The sequence below is a fragment of the Vulpes lagopus genome, chromosome 3 (assembly GCF_018345385.1).
Source record: "Vulpes lagopus strain Blue_001 chromosome 3, ASM1834538v1, whole genome shotgun sequence".
Lineage (NCBI taxonomy): Eukaryota > Metazoa > Chordata > Mammalia > Carnivora > Canidae > Vulpes > Vulpes lagopus.
The window spans coordinates 96282720-96306107 of NC_054826.1; the positions used below are offsets into that span (position 1 = coordinate 96282720).

The 23388-nt window shown below is 59.9% G+C and overlaps 1 protein-coding gene across 3 annotated transcripts; it reads left to right on the top strand.

The window, feature by feature from the left end:
* Window positions 1-452: 452 nt before the first annotated feature.
* On the top strand, window positions 453-23131 carry RASA4B (RAS p21 protein activator 4B). 3 transcript variants are annotated; one of them, XM_041749164.1, is made up of 21 exons: window positions 453-654; window positions 5580-5636; window positions 7185-7298; window positions 7834-7895; window positions 8909-9038; window positions 10911-10992; window positions 11566-11697; window positions 11936-12027; window positions 13304-13421; window positions 13673-13823; window positions 14089-14153; window positions 14381-14493; window positions 14683-14875; window positions 15011-15148; window positions 15350-15494; window positions 15742-15908; window positions 17777-17914; window positions 18884-19019; window positions 20486-20606; window positions 22282-22349; window positions 22502-23131. In XM_041749164.1, the coding sequence occupies exons 1-21, from the start codon at window positions 590-592 to the stop codon at window positions 22621-22623; spliced, it is 2409 nt and encodes an 802-aa protein (XP_041605098.1). In that variant the 5' UTR covers window positions 453-589; the 3' UTR covers window positions 22624-23131. The 3 variants fall into 3 exon arrangements, with proteins under 3 accessions (XP_041605098.1, XP_041605100.1, XP_041605099.1); XM_041749165.1 differs by having other exon boundaries at window positions 498-654; window positions 5580-5667; XM_041749166.1 differs by lacking the exons at window positions 5580-5636; window positions 7185-7298; window positions 7834-7895; window positions 8909-9038.
* Window positions 23132-23388: the final 257 nt, after the last annotated feature.

Below are 23388 nucleotides of genomic sequence, written 5' to 3' on the forward strand. Positions count from 1 at the left end.
TGTTTGCTTAGTTCGTCCGATTGTTCATTCATTCATCTTACACCTACGCAGGGCGTCCCACGCGTCAGGCTCGGGTGGCCAGGGCTGTCCTCCTCGCACGTCCCCTGCCCGCGTGTCCCCGTACTGGCCCACGCCTCTGAGCACACATAGCGTCCGTGCACCTGGGGACTGGCACCGGGACCACGCCCGCCGCCCACGCGTACCGGTGGCACAGGCCACCCGGGCGCCAACCATCGTCCTCTCGCCCCACCGCGACCTCCAGCGCGCGGCGGGCCAGCAAGGCAGCGGCCCTGGGCGCAGGCTCCTCCCCTCCCCCGAGGCGGCCAATGAGCGCCGCGATCCGGGCCGGCCCCGCCCACCCCGGGGAACCCCGGCCGCCGATTGGCCCGCCCGGGCGCACTGGCCCCCGCACGTGGGGCGGGGGCGGGGGTGAATGAAGTGGAAGCGATTCCCCCGCCCCCGCGCTCACCTCCAGCGCCCCGCGCGGCCCGCCCCCCGCGGCGCCCAGTCCCGAGCCCGCCCGCCTGCCAGCTGCGCCCGACCCCAGCGGTCCGCTCCCCCGGGCCCGGACCCGCGTCGTGGACCCGCGATGGCCAAGCGCAGCTCGCTGTCCATCCGCATCGTGGAGGGGAAGAACCTGCCCGCCAAGGACATGTGAGCGCTGCCGGGGGTGGGGGCCCCAACTTTCTGGGGAGGGGCGCTGCCCCTTAAGCCTCACCTCCCTGGGGTCCACGCGGCCCGCTCGCAAGTGGAGCCGCGGCGAGGGTGTGGCGAGTGTGTCCGCGGTAGGGGACTGGAAGGGAAATGGGGACAGTAAGATTTGTTGGGAGCACCGGGCGGGGCGGGGGGCTGGGAAGGGCGGGGGCTGTAAGGGGCCTTAGTTAGTAAGGAGGGAGCGAACGGCGGCTCAGGAGGGGAAGGGGCTTTCGTAGGACCGGAGCTGAGCGTGGGGGGCACCTCGCAGGGAGACGTACTGCCGGGGGTGTGGCTGGAGGGGGTGGAGGAGGCCCCTGGAAACGATGTGTCTTCCTCAGTAGTTCTAGAACCTTTAGTACCCGAGAATGTGCACCTGAAACACGCCTTGGGGCCCGGGGCTGTCCCGGGGCTTCCAGCTGTGCCCCGGCGTGAAAGGTGAATCCGTAGGTCAGGAGGCCGGGCCCATGCAAAGATGGGGTGGCTGGGGAGCAGCTGTTGCTTGTGCCCCGGGCTTTATCGGAGCCATGCGGTGGGCTTACCTCCTCACGAGCATCCAGCAAGGCAGTTCTCACCAGTCCATGTTACAGGTGAGGAAACCGAGGCTCAGAGACCTGAAATGCTGGCTCCGAATGGCAGAGCTGGCTCCTTGGCTCCAGAGCTCCTAACAGACACTGAGATCTAGGGCTTTCCCTGGTCCCTGGCCAGATTTGAGGTTAAGGAGCCCCTTGTCCCAGTCTGTTTCTCAGTAGTCACAGAGCTGAGCTGCCCCATCACGTCCCTGGCTCCCCTGCATACAGCCTTAGGCATCTAAGCTCTGAAACCTCAGTTTCCCCTTCTGTAAACTGGAGGTCAAAATCCCTTCAGCATAGAGGTGTTGGGTGGCTCAGTTGACAGAGCATGCGACTCTTGATCTCAGGGTTGTGAGTTCAAGCCCCCTGTTGGATGTAGAGATTACTTAAAAATAAAATCTTAAAAAAAAAAAAAAAAACCCTTAAGCACAAAGCAAGAGGTGCGCTGGCTGCCTGGAACAGCGTGGGGGAAGGGGAGCCCTGAGGCTGCATAGGGTCCAAAGTCTGCTGCCTGGAGTCCCCCACACACACACACCTCCCTCCCCTGCCAGTCGTGGCTCCTCAGCCAGCTCCTAGATGCCAAGAGGTGGGGAATGGGGAGGGGTGCCAGAGGCTGGGGCAAGGGTGTCTCTCTCACACGCACAGCGGCCCCTGTGAGTTTCCCTGCTCTCTCAGCCTCTCCAGCAGTTCTAGTTCAAGGCCCCCTGGGCACCGGCCAGGCCGGCTCAGCAGTTGCTATGGCGATGGGGTGAGGGAGGGGGCTGGGCGGGCTGTCTCCAGGTGGGTTTCTTTGTTGAGGGGGGTAGGTGGGGTGGGCGCTGGGTATGCGGCCTCTGGGGAGGACCCACAGACAGCTCTGAGGAGGGTCTCAGCCTCCCGGCCCAGCCTCTAAGCACCCCCGCCCTCCAGGCTGGCACTGCTAACTAGGTCAGCTTGGCTTCCTCTGGCTGGTGGCTGCCGGGAGGAGCAGCCCCTCCGTCTGTCGCCTCCTTCTCCATCCTTGCAGGCCCCTGTGCCTGGCTCAAGGCTTTCCCCAGCCCCGGGCGGTGAAACTGTGGACTGGGGCTTCCTGGGATCCAAGGTGCCAGATTCTTGGCCAGGCCCTGCCTCTGCACAGCCCAGGGACCCTGAGTCTCCATCCCCCGAGGAGTGGCCACTGAGTCCTGTTGGTTCAGCGTCCACCATCTCTTTCGTTGCCCTGCCTGCCTCCCTCCTCACCTCCCCTCATCTTGCTTCCTCTGCCCTCCCCACAGTGGCTGGCATACACAGCTCTGATCGGTCACTTGGCTCTTAAATCCAGCTGTGACCCTCCCCCAACCCCCCACACTTGGGCTCTTCACAGCCCTGCTTTTGCACACATTTAGGAGGCTTCTGCCTTCAGACACTCCCCTTCAGAGTCCTTCAAAAAACTCCTGTTCATCCTTCAGAACCCCTCTCAAACTTGGGTTCCCTTCCAGGGCTTTCCCTGGTGCCCTCCGGCAGGGTTGGTTCGTTTGCCATGGCATGTGCCCTCCAGCAGTTTAGGTCAGCTGGAGTTGGAATGGTAGCAGTTGCTGCTGCTTGGGCTGCCCCTGCTGTGGAACAGGAAGGTAGGAACTGTGACTCGTGACTCGTTCATCTTGGCATTCCAGGGGCCCTGGGGAGCTCCTGGTCCATGGTAGAGGAGAATGGGGGGTGTTGAGGACCCTTCCATTTAATCCTCGTATTAGTCTTATGAGGTGGTTATGCTCAGTTTGTAGAAGGGGAAACTGAGAGACTCGGGATGTGCAAGTCACTTGCCAAGGCCACACAGCGTGTAGGTAGAGAAGTCAGGATTCAAAGCCACTCTTGCTGCTGCTGACGGGCCAAGAATCCTAGCTGGACCGAGGTTGCAGGCTTGTTGCAGGCTTGCTGTCGGGCTCAGTGGGGACCAAGCCCTGCAAATGCCATGCAAATCATTTGGCTCAGGGATGGGGTGGGGTGGGGTTTGGAGATCACAGGAGGCCCTCACTGAGCTTGGAGGCAGGGGTGGTGGTGAGCCTGCCTCAGTGTGCCTCTTTAGCCTGTCTTCTGAGCAGTGTCTCTTTCAGCCGGGACTTGCACACTTCTGAGGATGGGGAGCTCACCACTTTACATAATGGCCCATCTTGACTGAGGCTGTTCTGAGGAGGGAGACCTCATCACAGCTGCCAGTGATACTCATGGGCTTTTTAGTTTTCTTAAGGGCACAGAGCACAGCTGTGCTCCCTGTCACCGACAGCTTTTGGAGCCCACCTGTTCCTGTTGTGTTTCCATCCACTATCTCCCATTCTTGAGTGCATAGCTCAGCCAGAAAGGAGCTGAGTCTCATAATGACCAGTGACTGCCTGGCTCCCACGCCCAGTGGCCCTGGGGACGGGCCCGGGACTATTTCAGGGTTTGCCCTGATCCTTCCCCTTCCACAGCCTGCAAACTGCCAAGGGGCTAAATATAGAGGCCCTGCAAGTAGTCAGGCTGGCTTCCCCAAGTGGCTTGGGGAAGGGGAAGTGGGGCAGGGGGCCAGTCCAGGGGCCTCATCAGGCCAAGGGGTAATGGACAGGGGCACAGATCCTAACAGCTGGCCAAGGATCAGGGTTGGGCTTCTGGCCTTAGTCCGCTTCTGACACTACCCCCTTTGCCCTCCTCTGATCCAGCCACCCAGCTCCTCGCTGCCCCTGCACACCAGGTCTGTTCCTGCCTCCAGGCCTCTGCCCACTTCGGTTATCTTGCTTGTAACACAAGTCCCAAACCGTGCCGTTCATTCAGAGATTCATTCACTGAGTGAGAGCTGCCCAGTGGGCAGAGCTGGACTCATGGGTGCTGGGGTGAGGAGGCAGAGGCAAGGCAGAGGGCCTCCCCTCAGGTCTCAGCCCACACGGGACATCTTCCTCCTTCTGAGTTCCTTGTACAAATATGCACGCAGCTGCTGGGCCCTGCCACCGGGTAGCCCAGCTCTGGGGGCCCCAGGGATCTTATTGCTGGAGCCCTGGAGTCCCCTGGCTTTGGGGTGTTGGGATGCAGGCTGGCGTCTTTCCAGGGGCTGTCTGGAAGAGGGGGCTCCTAAGTGACAGGAGCAAGGCTTACAGGCAGAAGAGCAAGGGGTTAGGACCTTGCCAACATTTACTAAACACCTGCCATGGGCTGGCCCTCCTACCAGGCCAGGGACCTGGGGCAGCCACGCTGTGAGCGGTCATCATGTGCCCCACTGTACTGTGTGGGGAACTGAGTCCTGCCAGACATTTCCGCTCAGCATCAGGACCTTTGGAGATTTGTGTCTCCTCCTCCTTCCTCTGCAGGAAGAGCCCCTTTTGAGAAGGGAAGCAGGGCTTGGAATTCCCCAACCTCCTACATGCAAATCACTTCCTTTTTATGGACCCTGAGCCTGAAAGGCACTCCCAAGACAGTCCTCACCCCCTTTCTAGTCTGGGACCAGCCCTAGGCCTGGCTGGGGCTGCCCCCCACCCCAGGAATCCCCCACCCAACGAAACCAGGGCACCTGAGCAGTCCTGGGTTGGTCTTCCCCTTCCTTCTTTCCCAGATGGCTGAGAGCTCGAGGTCAGACTGTTCATTCTTTCATCCTGTGAACGCTCCTGGGCCCCCTGTCTTGTGCCCGGCTGGCCCTGCCTTAGGCCCTGGGGACACACTTCTTTTTAGTGGTTTAGTCAGATGGGGGTGGCCGCTGAGGACAGCACATCCCTAGCAGTCCTGGCATGGAGGGAAAGATGGAGAGGATGCCTGGCAGAGGGACCAGTGGGTCAGAGGGGAGAGCCTACTCTGGGACTGGGACAGGCAGGCTCTGAGAGGCAGGGGTGGGGGTGAGGGGTGGGGGGATACTGAGGCTGGGAGGTAGGCAGCACACTCCAGGTAGGAAGAGCAGAGGAGCATGGGCTGGGGAGAGAACAAGGTGCCGACTTGGGTATTGAGCATAGGGGTTTCTGGAGCTGGCCTGGGGCTGTTCCCTGCTCTGACTGTGGTTTCTGTCCTCCTTGGGGCAGAGCAGGGCGGGGCTGGAGGAAGGGGCTCCTGAAAGGAGCATCCTTTCCCCAGCAGGAGGGGGCAGGGGAGCTTTTGCTCACCACCAGCTTCCCAGACTGATGGGGGATGGGGCGGGGCACACGTTTTAGCCTCAGGAGCTCTTAGGCTCCAGCCCAGGCCCCCTGTGCCTCAGCCCAGATTGTCCTTTCCCTAGGGTGACCGAAGCCTGAGCTGCCTGGGAGCCCCTGGGCACCCCTACCTACCCTTGCCCCATTGGCCTCTCGGTCCGTGGTCAGCCCCTCGGTCCATTGGTCAGCCCCTCCTTGGCCTTCTGTCTTGCAGCACTGGCAGCAGTGACCCCTACTGCATCGTGAAGGTGGACAATGAACCCATCATCCGGTACGGCCCCTCGTTCCAGCCCCAGCTGCGGGTGGGTGACAGGGCTGCACCTGTTCCTCCCCACCCACCCCACCTGGTCCATCTCACATCTGGCGTAGGGGGAGGGCTCAGAGTATCTGATCTCCTGTTCCTGCCCCCTTCCCTGACACACCTGCTGGTAGGTGAGAAAACTGTCCCCTCACTCCTCCCACTGATCACACTGACCTTACAGCCCATCCGGGCATTAGATCCAAGGACCTCTCACCAACTTTGTTTCTTTCTATGATCTTTAGGGCCCTCAGAAGGGACAAAGGATGGTGATTAGTGACAGCAGCTGTCGTTTATGGAGTACAGTCTGCTGGGCCCTGTGCTAAACCTTTTGTAGCCCATTTAAAAGTTGCAACAAACTAGATGTGATATTATTGAATTGCATTTATAGATGAGGAACCCGGGGACTCAGAGAGGCTAAATAACTTGCCCAGAGTCACATATCTAGGAGGTGGCAAAGTCAGACCAGAAGCCAAATCTGGCTGACTGCAAAGCCTGAGCAACTTCCCCCTCCCCGGTCCTTGCTCTCCCTCGGGGCTCCTCCTCTCTGAGAGACTCCCATGGTGGTTATATCCCAGAAAGGCTACTTCGGGCTAGGGGGCCCCAGCCCGTACCCAGAAGAACCACTTCCTCTGGATGTGCCTTTGTCCACAGGCTCCACAATCCTAGGCAGGGATTTGAGGTCCCATCCCCCTGTCTCTTGGGCCTCTGCCTCAGACTTCATGTCTAGAACCTCCCCACTGTTCTTCCCACCCGAGCACCCATCACTGACCACCACCCAAAGCTGCCAGACTCATGATTCTTCCCCCCGTGCAAATAGGACCCCAAATCTTCTTCCACATTCTATCTAAACCACGATACCAAGAAGGGGACAGACAGGATGGCTCTGATTGTGTCTGTGACAGACAGGGAGACCGAGTCTCCAGAGTTCAAATGATCTGTTCAAGAAGTGGTTGAGGTAAAGGTCATCATTTGTGCCTTCATCCACATCCTTGGGGGTTTCAGCTCCCCACCGCCCCCAGTATCCCCTGCTAAGTCCCGTGAGCTCTGTCCTGGAGGCTGGCCAGAGCTGGATGAGGCTCTGTCCACATAAAACTTCTCTGGGTCAGGCTCTGGACTGTGGCTCCCAGGCCCCCCCAGGAGGACTGTTTGGTTCCAGAGTCAACTTGGCTAGTCCCCTGTTTCCACCCTCAGCGAGTCTGCTCAGCATCAGGGGCCAGGGTGAGGCTGGGAGGCCAGCCCTCTGGTTCTGGCTCTGCCACTGTCCTGTTATGTGACCTGAGGCCAGCTATGGTCACCTGTGGTCTCAGTTTCCCCAAATGGAAAGTAGCCTGACAGACCTACCCAGGGCAGAAAGGAAGGTCAGGAGGGAATGATGGTGGACAGTGGGAAATCATCAAATAGCAGAGTGGGAGTGGAAGGGGATATGGAGAGAGGTGAACCTAAGTCATATGGCCCTGTCCTGTCACGTCCTGGGACCCGTGGGTGGCCCAGACAGGTGCTGAGGGTCCTCTCCTGCAGGACAGCCACTGTGTGGAAGACCCTGTGTCCCTTCTGGGGCGAGGAGTATCAGGTGCACCTGCCGCCCACCTTCCACGCAGTGGCCTTCTATGTCATGGATGAGGATGCCCTCAGGTGAGTGGGCCCCCACTCCTCACGTGGGCCCAGACCCTGCCATCTGCCTCCTCCCTGCCCGTGTCACTGCTGGGACTGCTGGTCACTTTGGATCTTCTTCACAGCCTGGAAGGAGGGGGAACCCCAGGAGGGTCTGGAAGGGCTCAGGGTTTGAGTGTGCAGATGTCTGTGGGGGGTGGGGGTGTTCACACTGTTCACCCCACATCGTACATACACATGCACAGGAATAAAGGTACAGGTGTGTTGGGCTGTGCACGGGCGGTGGGGGTGTGTGAGCTAGGGAACCCAGAGAGCATGAACTTGGCATATACGTGGGCACACATGTCTGCCCATGTGCAGAAACCCAGCATGTGCTCATGAGAGTTTCCAGAATACAGGGCCCACAGGAGGGTCATTGGTCCTGCTCTAATAGGCTGCTGTAAATGACTGGAGTGTCAGTCTCCCTGCTTCCCGCAGGGCCCCTAAACTGGGAGGAGAGGGGTCCTGGGCTCTCTGCAGAGCCCTGCCCAGCTCTGGCTCCCTCTCCATCCTCCAGCCGGGACGACGTTATCGGGAAGGTCTGTCTTACCAGGGACACCCTGGCCGCTCACCCTAAGGGTAAGATCCCTGGGAGGGAGCCCATGGCCTGCTCTTTCTTCTCCTCCCCTGGCCTCCCTCCTCTCTCCCTCCACTGGTCAGCCTGGTCCCTGGCCTTCGCCAATTCAGAGATGCTTGCTCGAGGCTCCTTCACTGCCCATGCTCAGGGAGAGCCATGTCTGCCCTCCCTGGAAGGGCCTCTGTGCCCTGGGTCCCTTTCTGTCCCTTGTTGGGACCGCATCCCTCTAGGGCAAAGAGGGGCTGCTAGTGGTGGGACCTGGGGTCCCTTGTCCCCTCAGCCTGGGCCCCAGTGCCGCTCTGTCCTAAGCCTGAGGGGTTGGCCTGTGGCTGGACTAGGCCCCTTGGATGATTGCTGGGATGCTGACACTGTTTTGAGGCCTCACTGTGTGACCTGGGGCAGGTGCTGCCACCCCTGGGATGGGTGCCTGTCTGCCAGTGAGGGCTCAGACCAGGAGCTCTCAGTTCAGGTTCTGCTTGCTCGAGCCTCTGTGACTCTTCCCAGGCCTTTCCACGACACACCTGCTCCTGTCTGTGAGGCTGGGGCAGGCGTGCAGGGTTGGGCGGACTTTGCTGACTCACGGAGCCTCTCGGCCCCTGCCAGGCCAGAGGCCTCTCCTGCCCACTGCCCCTGCCAGCCCCTCAGGGTCCAGTGGCCCAAGGGATGCTGGTCCCTTGTGGCTACCCCACTGGGGCTCAGCCCCTCCTCTAGCAGCCCCAGATAAGAACCACTGTTTTAAGATGGAGAAACTGAGGCCAGAGAGGGTGATCCTATCATGAGTCAGGGTCAGCAGCAGGGCACGATAGTAAGGACACAGGGGTTGCTGGATTTGGATTCGCATCAAGCCTCTTCCAACGCTGTTGCTCAGCTTCCGAGCCCGTGTCCACATCTGTCACTGGGGATGACAGCCCTTGCCTCATGGAGGGGGTCCTGAGGGGGTGGCAGAGGGGCCCTGTGATGCCTGGCAGGGCTGACGGATAGGGCCAGGCCCCCAGCTGAGCCACTGCTCCCACAGGGTTCAGTGGTTGGGCCCACCTGACGGAGGTTGACCCTGATGAGGAGGTGCAAGGCGAGATCCACCTGCGCCTGGAGGTGGTGCGAGGGCCAGGGCCCTGCCGGCTGCGCTGCTCTGTGCTGGAGGCCAGGTGAGGCATGCACAGGTCTGGGGTGGGGGTGGGGGACACCCTCTGTGATTGCCCACCTGCTGTGCCCCCCTCTCCATGGCCTGGCCCTGCACCTCCTCTCACGGAGGCCTTCTGTGTGGGCTGGGGGACAGTCCCCTTAGGGGACTTGGTGATGTTCTAATGGTGGAACTTCAGGCATCCTAGAGCAGTGGGGGTAGTAGGTGAGAGGGGACCTCAAACTCTGAGCATGCACCCCCAGTGCCATGACTGGGCTTCCCCTGAGTTTAACTCCAGTATGAATTTGGCCTGATGTGTGTGCGCACACCCGTGCGTGTGTGCATGTGTGTTGGTGGCGAGGGAGGATGTCCTCAGTGGGGTGAAAGGAGTTGCTGAAAAAATCCAGATGGGAGGGGTGGGTTCTCTCCAGGAGGGACAGTGACTTGGGTGGGAAGGTTGCCTGAGCCACCTGTGACAGGACCCCCCTCTCCCCCAGGGGTATTTTTAGTTGTGGGCTTCCCTCCTGTCTGGGCCTGAGTGTGAGTCACACACGCTCCATGAGCAGTACCTTCCCTTCTGGCTCCAACCCGCCTCCACAGGGTCCTTCCCTGCCTCTGGGGCGGGAGGGCCTGGCCTGGCCTGGCCAGCGCCTGTAGAGGAGCGGGTCCCCGCAGGTTGGCTGGCTTCCCTGGGAGGAAGATCTCTCTCCTACCAGTGAGGTTGTGGCTCCCCTGGCTGCATTTTCTGTCCTGGGACTAAAGTGGGGAAGAGGCACAAGCAGATGGAAAGTGTGTGGACTTGAGCAGAGGCACTGTCACACCCTCACACCCAGTCATTCCCGCCCTCCGGCCCCGTGCCCACCCGCCTCCTCTCCCATCAGCCTTGCCTGGCAGTGGGCTGTGTGTCGCTCGCATGCACGCACACTCACACATGTGCACATGCTCACACATGCTCACACCGCTCACACATGTGCACACACACTCACACATGTTGAGACTCCTGGGGACGCTTAGCCGCTGCCTGGGCGAGGGGAGCAGTCTGTCCACACCTCTGTGCTGAGTGTGGGGGGGCACCCTTGGCCCCCTGTCGCCCCCTGTTCATACCCTGCTGGCATTCTGGGAGGCCTAAGAAGCTGTCTTTGCAGAAAGAACATTTCTCCTCGCTTTTCTGGGCAGATTCTCAAGGCCACGTTCTGGAATTCTATTAGACGGCTCTGAGGAGGAAAGAAAAGCAGGCATGAGAGGCTTTAAACTGAAAATATGGAAGAGAGCAGAAAATAGTATTTACAGTAAATGGAAGAGAAGAGGGCTTTGCTGTTATTCCACAGAAGGTTCTGAGCTGGGGCTGCTGTGACCATGTTTGGGCCTTGCAAAGGATCGGCAGGATGGCTAATCAGGGCTGCTCTCCAAGATGCACCATCCCAGTCAGGAAATACTGCAGGGCAGGCCTTCTACAAGCCCCATTATCTCAATTGTTGGGGTTATCTTCTCCATTCTACCTATGGGGAAGCTGAGGCTCAGGGAGCCAGCCCCAGCTCAGGGATGCCCTGGGAACAGGGGGTGGGACGGGGGCACAGCCCAGGAAGGTGCACTTGCCTCGATGCACTTGCCTCCACTGCTCTCCAGAGCAGAGGAGTTGCAGCAGCTCGTCTGCAGCTGTCAGGTCAGAGGAGCCACAGCTTCCACCTCAGGGGATCCTTGCCTGGTATGGGTGCCACAGGGAGGCTGGTGGGGCGAAGACTGTGAGAACCAGCATCCAGAGAATGAAGAGGTGCTGTCCACAGTTACCCGGCTTGCCAGGGTGTGGATGAGCCTAGCCTGGTGTGGTTACCCCACAGTGGTGGGGTGATAGTCTGGGGAAGGGGATGTGAAAAGTGGATGCTTTGCTTCCCTACAGAGACCTCGCTCCCAAGGATCGGAATGGTGCATCTGACCCCTTTGTCCGAGTGCGCTACAACGGCCGGACGCAGGAGACCTCGGTGAGGGGGTTGGGGGGGGCGGGCGGGCCCTTATCACCTGGGAGAGGCAGGCTGGGACTGCGGTCTCACAGATGAGGTTTAGAAAAGTGGGTGACCTCAGTGCATAGTAGGTCCCAGCCCTTCGGGCATCAACCCCTACAGCCCCAGCTGCCTCTCACTCCCAGCCACATGGGCCAAGACAGCCAGTGTGGGGTTCATCTGCATGGTCCAGCAGCTCCCCACACTGCTTTCCTCACCTCCAGGAAACAGCCTGGGTGGTGGGCTCAACCCTAAGGTGAGGAGGGTGTGGAGTCCTGGATTCTCAGTGCAGTCTGCTGCCTTTTTGCTGTGTGGCCTTGGACAAGCACCTTACCCACTCTGGGCCTCAATCTCTCCCCTTGAGAAATGAGCAGAGGTTTGGACAGGAAGTTTATACCTCTGCTGTTGCAAGGCCCCTGCAGGGATCCCAAGTGGGGTGTCTGGGGTGGCTGTGTCTTTGGCTGGGCCTTGTTGCCAGGGTGGGGGAGGTGGGGTTGGGGGTGCACGGGTGGGGCTCGGTGTCAGCTCTGCCCCCACTCATCCTGTTCTGGGTAGATTGTGAAGAAATCATGCTACCCACGCTGGAACGAGACGTTTGAGTTTGAGCTGGAGGAAGGGGCTGCGGAGGCGCTGTGTGTGGAAGCCTGGGACTGGGATCTTGTCAGCCGGAATGATTTCTTGGGCAAAGTGAGTGCCCGCCCCTTCCAGCTGCACCTGCCACCACCTTGGAGCCTGGCCTCCATTCTAGCACTGCCCCCAACCACCCCTCCCCACCCTGCCGCTGCCCAAAGCACTCCCCAGAACCAGCCACTGCTGTTCAGGGACCCCCAGAAGCAACTCCTCCAAAAGGAACAGTAAGTTGGTGAGGAGGAGAACTGAGGATATCAGCCCTAGTGTGGCTGCCCTGCCTCTGCCTTGCCCTCAGGTGGTGTTCAATGTCCAGCGACTATGGGCAGCACAGCAGGAGGAAGGCTGGTTCCGGCTGCAGCCCGACCAGTCCAAGAGTCGGCGGGGAGAGTGAGTGTCCAGGCCTGGCAGTGGGGCTGGTGGGCTCTGGGCCCCAGGGGGGCGGGGGCAGTGAGTGCAGCTGACAGTTGGCTCCAGCAGACAGGCGGGCGGGCTGCGCGGGGATAGGGGCTGACCCTTGTCTACTAGGCCAGGCTCGGTTATCCTGGCTGATCCTGCTGCCTGGCCCTTCTCACAGTCTTGGACTCAGCCCTGTCCTCTGAGCTCTGAGGCAGTACAGGTCTCTTGCTTTCTACCTTCTTGGCAGATTCTGGAACAGGCTCACAGATCCTTTCCCTTGAGGTGTTTCTCAGTAGACCTCAGACCAGAGTTCAAGTCCCCAGAGCTCTGACTCTCCCCCAGATTTTCCAGGAATAAGGTATAGGATGTCTGCTTAAAGCTGAATTTGAGACAAACATTGAATAATTTTTTTAGTGTAAGTATGCCCCTGCAGTGTTGGAGACAGACTTCTAAAGATACTCAAACTTAACTGGAGGCTTATATTTTTATTTTGATAAATCTGGCAACCGTATCCAGGAAGCCCTCTGGGCTCAGCCTGGAAGTAGAGGATCAGCCGTGTCCCCCACCTTGGATAGTTCAGCTCTGCCTCTGCGGAAAGCCCCAGACTCCCCATCCCCACCATCGACAGGGCAGGGGCAGCAGGGCAGACGGCTGTGTCCAGGAGCAAGGCATTTCCACAGAACCAGCCAAGGGCCATGTGGACAGCTTCTACTGTGTGTGACGCCATGGGCTGATTAGCATCATTTTGTGAACTCTGCTATGCTTCTGGAAGTGGGGGCCTTAGAGACAGTTAAGCCTTGGTCAGTACTGTCACCAGGAGGGATTCGAGCAGGGGAGCTTGGCAGTTAGGTCTTTTGTGGCAAGTTGCCTAACCTTCTCCAGGCAGGTTGTTAGGACGACTGGGGATTTGTTTTACTGTGAAGCCTATACACGACGGAGCTGTGCTCTGAGGGTTTAGAGATTCAAGGCTGGGGAGCCCAGCATGTCCACTTGGGTCAAGCTCAGAGTCCAGGGAATCCAGAGGTGACAGGGAGCCAGGCTGTGAAGATGGGTGGGGGTAGGAGGGGCTTCCCAAGCAGGGAAAGAAAGCAGCTTGGCGAAAGGTCAGGACGTGGGGCAGTGCAGGGAAGCAGGATGGAGGGCATGAGCCAAGAGGCTGTGAGGCTGGTCGCAAGTGGGGAAGATGGAGGCAGTGGGGAGGGGGCATAGCCCTGGTGGCCTGGGTCCCTGGTGGAGAGGTGGAGAGGTCACAGGCTGCCCGTTCCAGGGGCAGCCTGGGCTCCTTGCAGCTGGAGGTGCGGCTGTGGGACGAGACGGTACTGCCCTCTGGCTGCTACCAGCCCCTGGTGCAGCTGCTGTGCCATGAGGTGAAGCTGGGCACCCAGGTGAGGGGGCCCCGCGGGAAGGTGGGGGGTCCGGGGACAGTAGGCCTGTCCTCCCTGTCCTTCTAAACCTGTTCTCAAGAGCAAAGCTCTCAGTTCTCAGGATGGTAAGGAACTAGCCAGTGCCCAGGGCCCCTTGCCATCCCTTGGGAAAGTGGCCCCCCTTCCCCATGGTCCTCTGAGGTCCTCAGGGTGAAGGGTTTGGGTTCCCCTGTGCCTCCTCCAACCCTTCCTCTCCTTGCTGCCTCCCACAGGGCCCAGGGCAGCTGATACCACTTATTGAGGAGACAACAAGCGCTGAGTGCCGCCAGGATGTGGCCACCAACCTGCTCAAGCTCTTCCTGGGGCAGGGACTGGCCAAAGACTTTTTGGACCTGCTCTTCCAGCTGGAGCTGGGTCGTACCAGTGAGGCCTGGGAGGGGGTGGCCTGTCTGAGGGTTTGATGGAGAGGGGAGCCAGGAGCCAAGGACTCCAGAGATGCTAAGAGGGGAGAAATCTGGGAAGTCTTCCTGTAGGAAGCTGCTGGGTCTGACTAGGAGGCAAAGGAAAGAGCAGAAGGCAGAGGTGGGGCAGTGGGCTGGGAGGTGGCAAGGAAGTTCCTTGCAGAGGGTCCGGTTTAGAGTCCTCTGTCCTCCCCCAACCTCCGACCCACTAGAACCTCTGCTTGTAGGTGAGGCCAACACCCTGTTCCGGAGCAACTCTCTGGCCTCAAAGTCCATGGAATCTTTTCTGAAGGTGAGATTAAGGGGTCTGTGGTCTTTCTTTCATAGACGAGATGGAGGTTCAGAAGGGCCGAGAGACAGTGGGAGCTTAAGCTCAAGTCTTCTGTCAGAGCGCGGGGCCCTTTAGGCTAAGAATGTCATGCATCCATCCACGCATCCGCTCACGTGGTGCCGGGGTGGCTGGGAGGCCAGGTGCGGGGCGATGGAGGCAGGACCAATGCCACTCCCCACGGCCCCCAGGTGGCTGGGATGCGCTATCTGCACGGCGTCCTGGGGCCCATCATTGACAGGGTGTTCGAGGAGAAGAAGTACGTGGAGCTGGACCCCAGCAGAGTGGAGGTCAAGGACGTAGGGTGAGGCCGCGGGTGATCCCCGGGGGCGGGGGTGCCAGGCTCTTTCTGCCTGGGTCTACCTTTCGTCGCTCTGCCCCCCTGTGTGGGCTGACGCCGTACCGCGCCTGCCTCGGGGAGCCCCTGTGCGAGTCGTGTGCAGGGGCGTGTGCAGGGGCGCTGACCTCCATCTTCTCTGCGGGTCCCTCTCAGGTGCTCGGGGCTGCACCGCCCACAGACGGAGGCCGAGGTGCTGGAGCAGAGCGCGCAGACGCTGCGCGTCCACCTGGGGGCGCTGCTGAGCGCGCTCAGCCGCTCCGTGCGCGCCTGCCCCGCCGTCGTCCGAGCCACGTTCCGCCAGCTCTTCCTGCGCGTGCGCGAGCGCTTCCCCAGCGCCCAGCACGAGGTGCGCCCCCTGCCGGCGGGGTGGGGCCGCGGGCCGGGGCTGGAGCCGCAGGCAGGCCCCCCGCGGTCGCCGTGGGTGGCGAGGTCCGGCCTCGGGCAGCCCAGCCCCGCTCTCCCACGCCCCCCCCCCCCCCAGAACGTGCCGTTCATCGCCGTCACCAGCTTCCTGTGCCTGCGCTTCGTGTCTCCTGCCATCATGGCGCCCAAGCTCTTCCACCTGCGCGAGCGGCACGCGGACGCGCGCACCAGCCGCACCCTGCTCCTGCTGGCCAAGGTGCGGCCCGGCGGCTTCGGGCGCCCCGATCTGTTCCGCCCTGAGCGGCGGGGGATGGAATGGGTCCGTGAGCGGACCCCGTGCTGTCCCTGCCTCCATTTCTACCGCGGGGGCAGCCCAGGGTTGGGGGCGGGGCGGGGAGGGTGCAGCGCGGGGGCCCTTGACCCAGCGCAGCCTGGCGCTTGCTGCCGTCACCTGCAGGCGGTCCAGAACGTGGGCAACATGGACACACCGGCCTCCAGAGCCAAGGAGGCTTGGATGGAGCCGCTGCAGCCCACCGTGCGCCAGGGTGTGGCTCAGCTGAAGGACTTCATCACTAAGTTGGTGGACATCGAGGAGAAGGAGGGTGAGGCTCCCCGTGGGGCCCCGGGCCACCCTCTCACGTTCAAGTTTGCTCCACCCCTGCCCAGTGTGGCCCTGCCCACAGCCTGCAAGTCCTGTTTGTGCTGTGCCCCGTGTCACCACCTACCCCTGTGCCTCTTTGGTCACACTCACAGCCCCCTGCCCCCCGCTGCCTGGGCCCCTTGTGGCTGTGCCCCAGCCCTGCCATCATCCCTGGGCTCACGTGTTGCCCTCCCTCCCTGGCTCAGCAGAGCTGGACCTGCAGCGGGCGCTGAGCTTGCAGGCACCACCGGTGAAGGAGGGGCCACTCTTCATCCACAGGACCAAGGGCAAGGGCCCCCTCATGTCCTCCTTCAAGAAACTCCACTTTTCCCTCACCACCGAGGCCCTGAGCTTCGCCAAGACACCCAACTCTAAGGTGGGTAAGGAAGGAAAGAAGCAGGCAGGTGGGTTGCGAGAGTTTATAACACCCTGGAGGCACCTGTGCCTCCCTCGGAGCCTGTCCAAAGGTCCACTGGGATCGGAGAAGAAAGCTCGGCAGGACCAGCCTTCTGGTGTTAGCCACAGGATCTCTAAAGACCCGTGGGGAAGAAGCTCCTCTGCCCGGAGGGGAGGCAGCAGCTGCAGTGTCAGGCCTGGCTGCTTGGGGGCATGAGTGGGGTGGGGGGCAGAGGGCTGCTTCTGGGAGATGAAGGAATTCGAGGAGGGCTGGGAGGGGTCCTAGTTTCCAGCCCTGTGTATGGAGGAAGTGTCTCAACTTTTCTGAGTTTTGGTTGGTGTCTTGGCCAACAAATCAGGGGTAATGGTCCCCACTTCCCAAGTTGTTGAGGGCAGAGGAGATGGTTGCTCTGAGGATGCAGAGCCCGGGCCCAGCATAGGGCAGGATCAATTTTTTTTTTTTAAGATTTTATTTATTTATTCATTCATTCATTCAGTCAGTCAGTCAGTCATTCAGTCATTCGAGACGTAGAGAGAGAGAGAGGCAGAGACACAGGCAGAGGGAGAAGCCGGCTCCATGTAGGGAGCCCAACGTGGGACTCAATCCGGGGTCTCCAGGATCCCGCCCTGGGCTGAAGGCGGTGCTAAACCACTGAGCCACTGGGACTGCCCTATAGGGCAGGATCTTAACCAGTGGTGTTGCCAAGGGCCCTGGATTGGACTCCTGTCCATGCTCTTCTCCCAGGAAGGGCAGAGCATATACGTCTTGGATGGATTTGCTGACCCCTAGCTGGGCCTCCCCACCAACCCCTTGCCAGCCAGGCTCTGGGACTATCTGCTGGGGATGGCCAACCCAGCCTGAGCAGCTGATGGGGAAACTGAGGGGGTGAGGGAGCTCCCTGGGTGACCTGTCAGCCTGACCTCTCACTTTCCAGCTTCCTCCACTCTGGGCAGCTGCCCAGTGCCTGAGTCCCCCTTGCATTTTCTGTAGCCTCAGCAAAGCTTGGCAGGGCCTTCCCTTATCACACTCTGGACCCTTTCCGCTCCTGGGCACTGGGCTCTGCTGTTTTGTGGGCACATCCCGTGCATCCACCTTCTGTTTGCTTCCTGTTTCCTCTCCAGCAGCTGCTCCCCAGAACAGCAGGCAGCATATCCTGTCTTTTGGGAGGCCCCACCCCAAGATGGCTCAGATGTGTGTCCCCAGGCCTCCCTCCAGGGTTTCCCACTCCTCCCCCAGAGATGACCCTGCCCTTCTCTGCTCGTTTATGAGGCCAGCAGGGGTGGTGGGCTCGGATGCCAGGCTGGGGTTGTGTGGGTGCTCTCCTGAGGGCCATGGGAACTGGTTACTTGAGTGATGAAGGCCCTGATGAGTTCCGATGGGAAAGGCCAGGGGCTGGGGGCTGCTAGCACAGGTTCAGTTTTCTCAGGTTGGGGGCCTCTTGGGGACACGAATCTATCAGACACAGGGCTTCTCCCTGTCCCATTTGTATCTCACCGTATCAGATGATGGCAGGAGTGGGGAGGGGCCGGGAGGTGGGGAAGGTAAAGGTAGGTGAGAAAATTATTCATAAGGGAAGAGGCACAGGGCCTGGTCTGGCAGGTGCTACTTTCCAGGCCTGAGGACTGCTGGGAGTCCAGACACTTTTCCAAAGCTCAGATCTCCCAGGACCACTGGGAACCCTCGAGAGGCCAGGCATTTGGTTACTCTCTGTCTGGCTGAGGTTGCTCACAGAGCTGGGTCCCCTGTGCCAGCCCCTGGTGCTGCAAATGCAGAGACTAAGGCCCAGGACTAGGGCGTGGAGTGGTTCTAGCTCGGACCCTGAGTCTCCTTGTCCTGGCCCACTCCAGAAAAGTGCCCTCATCAAGCTAGCCAATATCCGGGCAGCAGAGAAGGTGGAGGAGAAGAGCTTTGGCAGCTCACACGTCATGCAGGTTATCTACGAGGATGACGCAGGCAAGCCCCAGACCATCTACCTGCAGTGCAAGGTGGGGACCATATGGAGGACACTCAAGGGGAGGGGTGCTGTGAGACTAGCCGCCTGGTGTGGGAGTGAGTCAGGCCCAGCAGAGTGTGAGATCTGATGTGAGTGCACAGTGTGTGTGTGCATGTGTGTGTGTGTGTGTGTCCTGGGCTCTGGGGACCTGTGCCCATGGTGTTCCCTGGGCCCGTCTAGACGCCCACATGTAGGTCTCTGTGTAGTCCAGTGTACGGGTATGTACGTTCCTGTGATTCCAAGCTTTGCACATTGTACGTTTGTGGGAAACTGGATTTCTGAGTATCTGTGTTGGTCCCTATGTGTTTGTGGTGCGTGTCAACGCATATTAATCACCTGTTTACACAAGCGTGTGGCTTTGAGTACATGCTCTCAAATTCTTCTCTTTAGGTATTAACTCATTCATTCATCTAAGACATGTTTGTGGCGCCCCTGCAAGGCTCCCGGCACTGTTCTTGGGGGTGGGATACAGCGGCAGAGGACATAGCCTTGCCTTTATGGAGCTTGTCCCTTAGGAGACGGATGCTAAGTGAATATGTAAAATGTCACATGGTGACAGTGCCTTGGAGGACACAAGGGGAGAGGGAAGGGACACAGTAGTGTTTAGCGGGGCTTGCTACTCTCTGAAGGGCAAGCCAGAGGGCCTCTGACAGGTGGCCTTTGAGCTGGGGCATTGTGAAGGAGAGAACGTTTAGGGGAAGGACACAGGGAGTAAGAAGGAAGGCTGGAGTCAGAGGGGGTCTGGCTTGTCCCTGAGAGTGACTGTCCAGAGCCGCAGGGGAAAATGGTGACAGTGAGGCCACCACATCTGGTTGGCAGGTCGTACACTGCCCAGGGGATGGCTGGAGTAGGCCCACTCTGTTCATCGGCCCCTGTGCCTGGGAGCTCCAGGAAGGGAGGGAGGGATTCCTGGAGGGGGTGGCCTCAACCCTCCCACCTACCCTCCCGGCATTCCGTGCAGTGTGTGAACGAGCTGAACCAGTGGCTGTCTGCGCTACGGAAGATGAGCATCAGCAACCCTGGCCTGCTGGGCTCCTACCACCCCGGCATCTTCCGCGGGGACAAGTGGAGCTGCTGCCACCAGAAGGACAAGTCAGGTGAGAGCGGAGGCCTGCGCCCCCTGACACTGCATCTGTCCACAACTGGCTTCAGGCTCCTAGCCGGGACTGGGGCCTTTGAGCCCTGGCTTGTTGGCCTGGCTGGGGAGCCATCTGTGCACCTGCGGGGACTAATCGGGGGCAGGCTAGTCCCTGCAGGTGCTCCAGGCGGGAAAGCTTCTGTGACAGGGTAGTTTGGGAGATGGTGTGTGGCATGTGTGACACACATGGGCACGTTGAAGACCCTGCAGAGGCCTGAAAACGAGTTGGAATACCATCTCTGATGCCATATAATCCAGCACTCGGAACTCACGGGGAGTTAGGGGAACCCTTTCTTGCCCAGTGAGGGAGGTCCTGGCAAAACCAGTGTTCCAAGGACCACACTTCAGGAACTCCTTGCTAAGGAGGGCACATGAGGGCTCCTGAGTTTGCAAGTGCCCACCTGGCAGCCTGATATTGAAGCTGCGGGTGGGGGGACTCGGCACCAGAGGGATGGCCCATATGAGCTTCTGCTAGAACTTTCCGTGATAGCGGTAGTGGTATGTATCCGTACTGCCCAGTACTGCACCTGTGCTTGTCACGAACATGTGTGGTTAGGCTTGAACCATGGCCATTGTGGCCCAGGAACTGAATTTTAAGTTTGTTTTAATTATATGTAGTTTTAATTAATTTAAAATCAAATGGCCTCCTGTGGCTAGGTGGCTACCCTATGGGACAGCTGAGTTCTGGAACTGTTAAGATCTTCCTTCCCTTAACCTCTGTCTGCTTTACAAAATTATTGTTCCCCATTCACAGAAGAGACTCAGCCCCTGGAGCCTGTGGCCTCTGGGCCGGTCCCAGCCTCAGCCCCTGGAGCCTGGCTCGGGGAGGCCCTGGGAAGCTGCCCCGCCTGCTCCAGACCACCCCTGGGTCTGGGAGGGGGCAGTGGCAGCTCTTTACACGGGCATCACTGGTTGGTTGGCCTGACTTGCAGCCCCTGCTGACCTTGGTGGTGATAAAAACCCTGTCACTGGGGAAGGGGGCTCCCCATGGCGCTAGGAGGCACAGGACCTGGTAGCCCATTTTATGGAGGAGGAAACTGAGGCTTAATGGGCTGATGCCTCTGCCAAGGTTATAAAACCAACAAGTGGCAGGGCCAGCTCCTTCCAGGGCACAAACCCCTCAGCTTCCATCTCCATGATCTTACAGTGCCAGGCCACTCCCTTCTTCCTTCCAGGCAGCCAAACATCCAGAAAGTTGTCCAGCCCCCTGACTTGTGTCTTGTGCGGCTTCCGTGCTCTGCAGTCATGTATCCTTGGCCCTGGGCTCAGGAGTAGACCCGAGAGGGATGAGCTGCTGCCCTCCTGGGGCCCCTGAGGCCGTTCTTATTCCCCTTTAGCCTCTTGTGTCCCCACCTGCACTATCACCAGGTTGGATGTAAGCTCTCCCAGGGCCTGCCCGTGACTCTGCCCTCTCTGTGCCCCCAGATCTGGGCTGTGACAAGACTCGGTCACGTGTGACCCTACAGGAGTGGAATGACCCTCTGGATCATGACCTGGAGGCCCAGCTCATCTACCGGCACCTGCTGGGTGTGGAGGCTACACTGAGGTGAGGAGGCCTATAGAGCCCCAGGGAATGTGGCCAGCGAGGACCGGGGTGAGGGACAGGGCCAGGGTGAGGGCTCAGGGCTGGTCCCTGTGGTTGCTCTCCCCACTGCACATCAGGCCGGCCCCTGCCCTGCCTGCCTGGGACAGCTACACCCACGGAGGGGCACATGGGCCTCTGCAGCACGGGGCTGGCTCATGTTAGGATGAAGGCCCGAAGGCTGCAGAAGCCCCAAGTTCCTGCCACGGCTGTGTCCTGCCCGGGCCCACCCAGCCTCCCAGCCCGTCCGGCCTTCCCATTGTGCCCTTGGACCACAGAGCTTGTCCTCAACCCTGGCTCTAGCTCAGAAATGACCAGAATGCCTGGGCCCTACCACACCAACTCAGAGTTTCTGGAAGTGGAGTCCAGCATGAGGATATCTCCAGGCAACCCACTGCTTTCTAAGAGCGCTGTTTCCCTGAGCCTGCTGGAAGGGGGCAGTTTTCTAGCCCAACCCTGGTCCTGGCAGGGCCCAGGACGGGTGGTGGTGGTTGTCCGTGTTCCTCATCGACTTTTCCAGGGTTTAATCTTTCTCAAAACCCTTCAAAGCTCATGGGGTCAAACTGGAACCACTCATTCCCCTGTGAGCCACAGTTTCCGGTAGCTTTCAGGTCATTCTGCAGCCACCTCCTTTTCTGATAGTGTGGCCCCCTTGCTTGGTGACTTCATCCTCCACCTACGGGACGAAGCCACCACCCTGTCTTCTCTGTTCCTGGGACCCACAGTTGTTCTCCATTTAAGCCAGGAAGCGGCATAGCAAAAACTCGATCCTGAGCCACCTTGGGTTTAGGTGGGCCCCAGCATGGGACCGGTGCCCATGGGCCTCACTGTAGCACCCTGCCTTGAGAGCCTCCCCACCTCCAGAACCACCCTTTCCATTCCACACCGCCAGACCTCCTGCCCCATTGGCACCTCTGATTCCGACTCAGGGGTCTGTCCTTACTCCCCGTCGTAACTGATCACTGCACACTTGTGTTGGGAACAACATTGATGTATTCTCTTGCAGTTTGTGTTGAATAGGCAAATGAGCAGAGCGGTTAAGGGGCCAGGCCGATCCCATGGGGCCTAGAAGGCATTTGAGGAGGAGGAGCCTGTTAGATCTTAGCAGAGGGACACATCTCCTCCAAAACAAACCTGGGAGACTCAGAAGAGCCAAGCCAGTGTAGTCCCTAAGCAAGGAACTTCAGGCATGAGGTCCACATGGCTGCTCACTCTTCCTCCATGTGAGCTTCTGGGATTGTGCCTGAGGACCAGGGATCTCTGGTGAACCCCGCTTAGGACTCCTGCTTAAGTTGTCACCGTCTCCTCTTCCTATAAGAAAGAGACTCCTTCCACGGCCAGTTAATACAGGGATTTTCAGGCCCCAACTGGCCCCTTTCCTCAGGGCCCTCCAAAACAGAAGTGACGTTCCAGAGTGCCTTCCATCGACCCACTGCTGGAGGTGGGGAGGACCAGTGGGGGCTGGAGAGGGAAGGTGCTAGGGGGCCAGAGGACCAAGGCCTGGGCCCCTGTTTTTCTTCCCCACAGAAAGTGTCAGCCCCCCACTCCTGGGATCCCCTCCAGCTCGGGAGGCCTGCAATGGGTCACCCAGCCTTCCCGGCAAGGGCACCACGAGCTCTCATTCGGTCCTCCCCTACAGGGAGAAGCAGCGGGAGCTGAGTGCAGCAGGCACAGAGGCAGGCTCTGCACTTAGGGGCTCAGGGGAAGGTAGGTCCTCCTAGCTGGACTCCCACACTGGCCTAAGTTCCACTCAGGGGTGCTGTGGGTGGGGCCCACCCCAAGGGGCCCTCTGACCTTCCAGACTGGTGCTGGTGGGTAAGGCCCTGCCTGCTCTGCCCTCATCTGGCATCTGCCTCCAGCCCCCAAGGATCCACTGGCCCAGCTGTTCCAGGTGCTGCAGGACCTCCGGGAGGCCCACAGATCCAGCCCAGCCAGCGCACTGCCCTCGGAGACAAACCGCCTGCTGGAGCTGCAGACGTGAGGCCTGCCCCACATGCCCTCGCTGAACCCCCTGCCAGGTGCTTGGAGACCCCCCCTGGTGCACTTTCAGCTCTTCACATCACTCCGTCTCACTGGGGAGCAGAGCTTAGGGCTCTCCTGGGCTGGGTGGATTGGGGGCCAGAGGCCCGTCCTTGCCCACCTGTAGTCTCTAGGGGACTTTGTGAGCTCCTGCTCCTCTGTGAAGCCTGGCTGTTCCTCGCAGCCCTTGCAGCCATTGCTGGCACCACCCCACTCTCTCCAGGGCCCTCTCCTGCCCCGGTAGACCTAGCCAGAAACCAGCCCTGGGACGGCCCTTGACCAGGTGGACTGATACTCCTTGGACTCACAGAGGTGGGAGGGAACATGGGGCCCACCCAGGAGACCAAGCCTTGACCTCAGCATCCCCTCAGCTCCTGGCCATCACATCACCTGCTCCCCTCCAGCCGCTGGCTGGGCCCCCCTGGGAGAGCTTTGCGGTGCTGTTGCTGACAATAAACCTGCTGCGACTGCTTGGGCTCTGGGGTCTTGTGATGGGGGTCAGTAGAGGGACTGGGCTTGGTGTGGATTCCAGTGGCTTCTTGAGTGTGGCCAAGGACTGGAGCCACCAGAATAACCTTCGCGCATCCCCTCTGTTCACCCCGCTACACATCCTGGGAGGACTTGTTTCTTCCCCCAACTGCTGTTCCCACCATACTCCTGGGACCCCTGCTCCATCCCCCCTAGGCTACAGAGCCTGAACAGTGCCTCACCTTTCCTTCCTGCCCCC